Source organism: Felis catus, chromosome A2, assembly GCF_018350175.1.
Source record: "Felis catus isolate Fca126 chromosome A2, F.catus_Fca126_mat1.0, whole genome shotgun sequence".
NCBI classification, from domain to species: Eukaryota; Metazoa; Chordata; class Mammalia; order Carnivora; family Felidae; genus Felis; species Felis catus.
In genome coordinates, this window is record NC_058369.1 from 82,260,764 (window position 1) to 82,264,009 (window position 3,246).

General features: G+C 33.9%; 1 protein-coding gene across 3 annotated transcripts in view; it reads left to right on the top strand.

Annotated features, from left to right (window-relative positions):
* PTPN12 (protein tyrosine phosphatase non-receptor type 12) overlaps window positions 1-3,246 on the top strand; it is a 104,747-nt gene that overhangs the window by 61,955 nt on the left and 39,546 nt on the right. For all 3 annotated transcript variants that reach the window (XM_011280344.4, XM_006929139.5, XR_006594155.1), the window contains 2 exons: window positions 986-1,045; window positions 2,439-2,581. In XM_011280344.4, the coding sequence (XP_011278646.2) occupies window positions 986-1,045; window positions 2,439-2,581 (203 nt within the window). The remainder of the gene's footprint in view (window positions 1-985; window positions 1,046-2,438; window positions 2,582-3,246) is intronic.

Below are 3,246 nucleotides of genomic sequence, written 5' to 3' on the forward strand. Positions count from 1 at the left end.
ATGAGTAGAGGAGGGTCTCAGTTAGTTAAACATCCTTCTCCTGATTTTGGCTCAGGTCATGACCTCACAGTTAGTATGTCTGAGCTCCACGTTGGGCTCTGCAGTGTCAGCATGGAGCCTGTTTGGGATTCTCTCTCTTCCTCTCTCTGCCCCTCCCCTGCTCGTGCATGCATATTTTCTCTCACTCTCTTGCTCTTTCTCAAAAATAAATAAATAAAAATTAAAAGACTTTAATGAGTAAAGAAACATTATAATTTGGAAAACTATGACCTTTTTTGGATGATTTTTCAGAGTGAATGAAATGATAATTTAATCATCTTTTGAATAAGTTTGATTTGATTAGCGATAGCTGGTTTGATTTGTCAATATTGAGATTGATCCATACTGAAGAAGCAAATTTCTTCTTTCAAGATTTCAGATGGAAAGTAATTTGTATGTCTTGTGGTTGTTTCCAGCAACTCAGTACTTGTTATTACTGATGTAAATAAAAATCAAGTTTGTAATTAGAAAGCAAGCTGGTGAAAATAACCATAGTAAGTGACTTGACTTCTTGACAATCAGTTTTTGAGACTGAGAAAAGACAGTATCAGGAGCACTTTTGATTTGGGGATGAGAAAGAGGGTAAAGTGTTGGGTCACGGAGGACTAGCTAGGAGGGACTCGGTTGCATGTCGCTGCATGTAACCACTTAGACCAGACGTGGGCACGCTATGCATAGGTCAGTCTAGTCCACTGCCTGTTTTGTAAATAAAGATTTACTAGAATATTGCCTTGCCCATTAATTTACCTGTTTGCCCATCAGAACAGCAAAGTTGAGTAGACAAATCAGTGACTTTTAGAATGGTTGTTTTTGTCATTACTAGATATATCTGGAATTTCAAAGGTTAATTTTATATTGTAGACTTTAAATACGTGGTTTTTGTTTGTTTTGGTGTGTGGATGTTTTGGTTTCAGTGTTCTCACTGACTCACTTTTCCTGTATTTAGGAAGCTGAACAAGCAAGAACAGACTACTTCATTAGGACACTCTTACTTGAATTTCAAAATGTAAGTATTTTCCATTTAGAGACCGTTTCTAAGGAAATTTTTGAAGAGAAGATATATAAATTGCATGCTATCTGGTCTTACATAGTTAACTAAAATAATTAGCAAATTTCCTTATGTAAAATAGTGAAGAAAATCAAAGTGTAATTTTTATTGAGTGTCTTGAGCCTTGTGCTTATCAAATTAAAGTAATATACATCTTGACTTACTTAAAACAATTTTCCCTAAATTAAATTTATTGTATCTATTTGCCATAAATATTTTTTTCTCTATTACAGTAAGCAGATTATAGCATTCTTTCCAAATTATTTACCCACTTTTGCTAGTTCACAACTTTTTAGACATAGATGAACCACCATCAAACCTAAATCTTCATTTTGATATATATTGCTTTCACCTGAGGCCCTTGACTTCCGTGTTTCAGAACTATATAAAATGATAATTGCTTGGGGCGGCTGGGTGGCTGAGTCAGTTAAGCATTCGCCTCTTGATTTGGGCTCATGATCTTGCGGTTCATAGAAATGAGCCCCTGCGTTGGGTTCTGCACTGACAACGTGGAGCCTGCTTGGGATTCTCTCTCTCCTTCTGTCTCAAAATAAATAAATAAACGTTAAAACAAAATGATAATTTTTCTAGGAAATCAAAAATTTGATGGACATTAGAAAATGCTATCAGCTTCTTCCAAGATCTCTGTATTTTTATTATCTTAATTTTTCAAACCATTATGAACAATTAAGCATGGCCATCAAGTGCACAGTTGTTCCTCAACTGGTACATTTGAAACATACTTCCACAGCCTACCTTCCTTTTTACAAGTAGACATGGTTCCAGCACTCCATACTTTGAGAACCACTCATCTAAAATAAGGAAGTGGGTTTGGCATTGGATAAGTTTGTTTCTAATTTTCTTTTTCAGTTTAAATATCCTATTAGTTTTCTAATTACAATAGATTCAAACACTGTGCTTCTGGTATATTGCTCATCCCTTTACTGTGGATTACCAAATAATATACATAGTGTTAGAGTTAACATGCATGCTCTGGAGATAAGAGTGCCTGAGTTCAGATCCTACATTTGTCACTTGCTGTGAAACATTAGGCAAGTTATGTAATCTTTCTGTCTCAGTTTCCTTACCTATAAATCGTGGATACTATTAACAGTACCTTCCTCATAGAATTACGTGGGGAATAAATAAACTGTTACATGTGAAGCCCTTAGATTAAGACTTGATATATGATACTCAATAAATATAGCCTATCATTTACTTTTTTAAGGCAGTGTTAAATACCACATAAAAACTTCAGAAATGACAGTAAAGTCAGATGTGCAGCTTTTCTGTATGCTTTAAAATTTGGAATGTCTTTTTATAATTGTTGAATTTCTGTTTTTTCTTGAAGGAATCTCGTAGGCTGTATCAGTTTCATTACGTGAACTGGCCAGATCATGATGTTCCCTCATCGTTTGATTCCATTCTGGACATGATAAGCTTAATGAGGAAATACCAAGAACATGAAGATGTGCCTATTTGTATTCATTGCAGGTACAAAAAATTTTTCCAAATATTTAAGTACTTTGGAATATAAGTGGCATTATAATATGGGTGATGTATGGTATTTTGAAACCTAATTTTTGGAATTACCAAATGAGATAGGTCATTATATGGGTTTCCAAATAGTAAAAGCTGTCTGAATCAGAGTTTTTCTTCTCTGAATTTTTATTTTACGTTAGATTCTTCTAAACGCTTAGAATCCTACTACTTATTTCATAAAACTGCTATCAGTTTATCTCTTGAAGTGACTTTATCCGCATTCACGTTTGTTATAAAGAGTAAATGAAATTTCCCAGACTCAGAAATTTACAGGTTAATTAAATAGTTCAAAGGTTTTTTTTTTTTTGTTGTTGTTGTTGTTGTTGTTGTTGTTGTTGTTTTTTTTTTTTTAGCATAGACACAACACCAAAGGTAGTTTTTCTTATCCAGTAGGTCTGATTGTAATGCCTGTTAGTGTGTTGAAAAGGCTGCTGTGGGCCAGAAAGGGGACTTGCTGATGGGACATGTGGGAATCAATTAACAACTTGGTTAATTAAAAAAATATTTTTCTATAGCTAATTTAGTGGTTAGCTGACCATTCAATTAAGTAGTTGACTGTTTAAGAAGAAAAAAAAGTCCCTTTAATTGTAGAAATTAAATTTGACTTGATTTCTTAC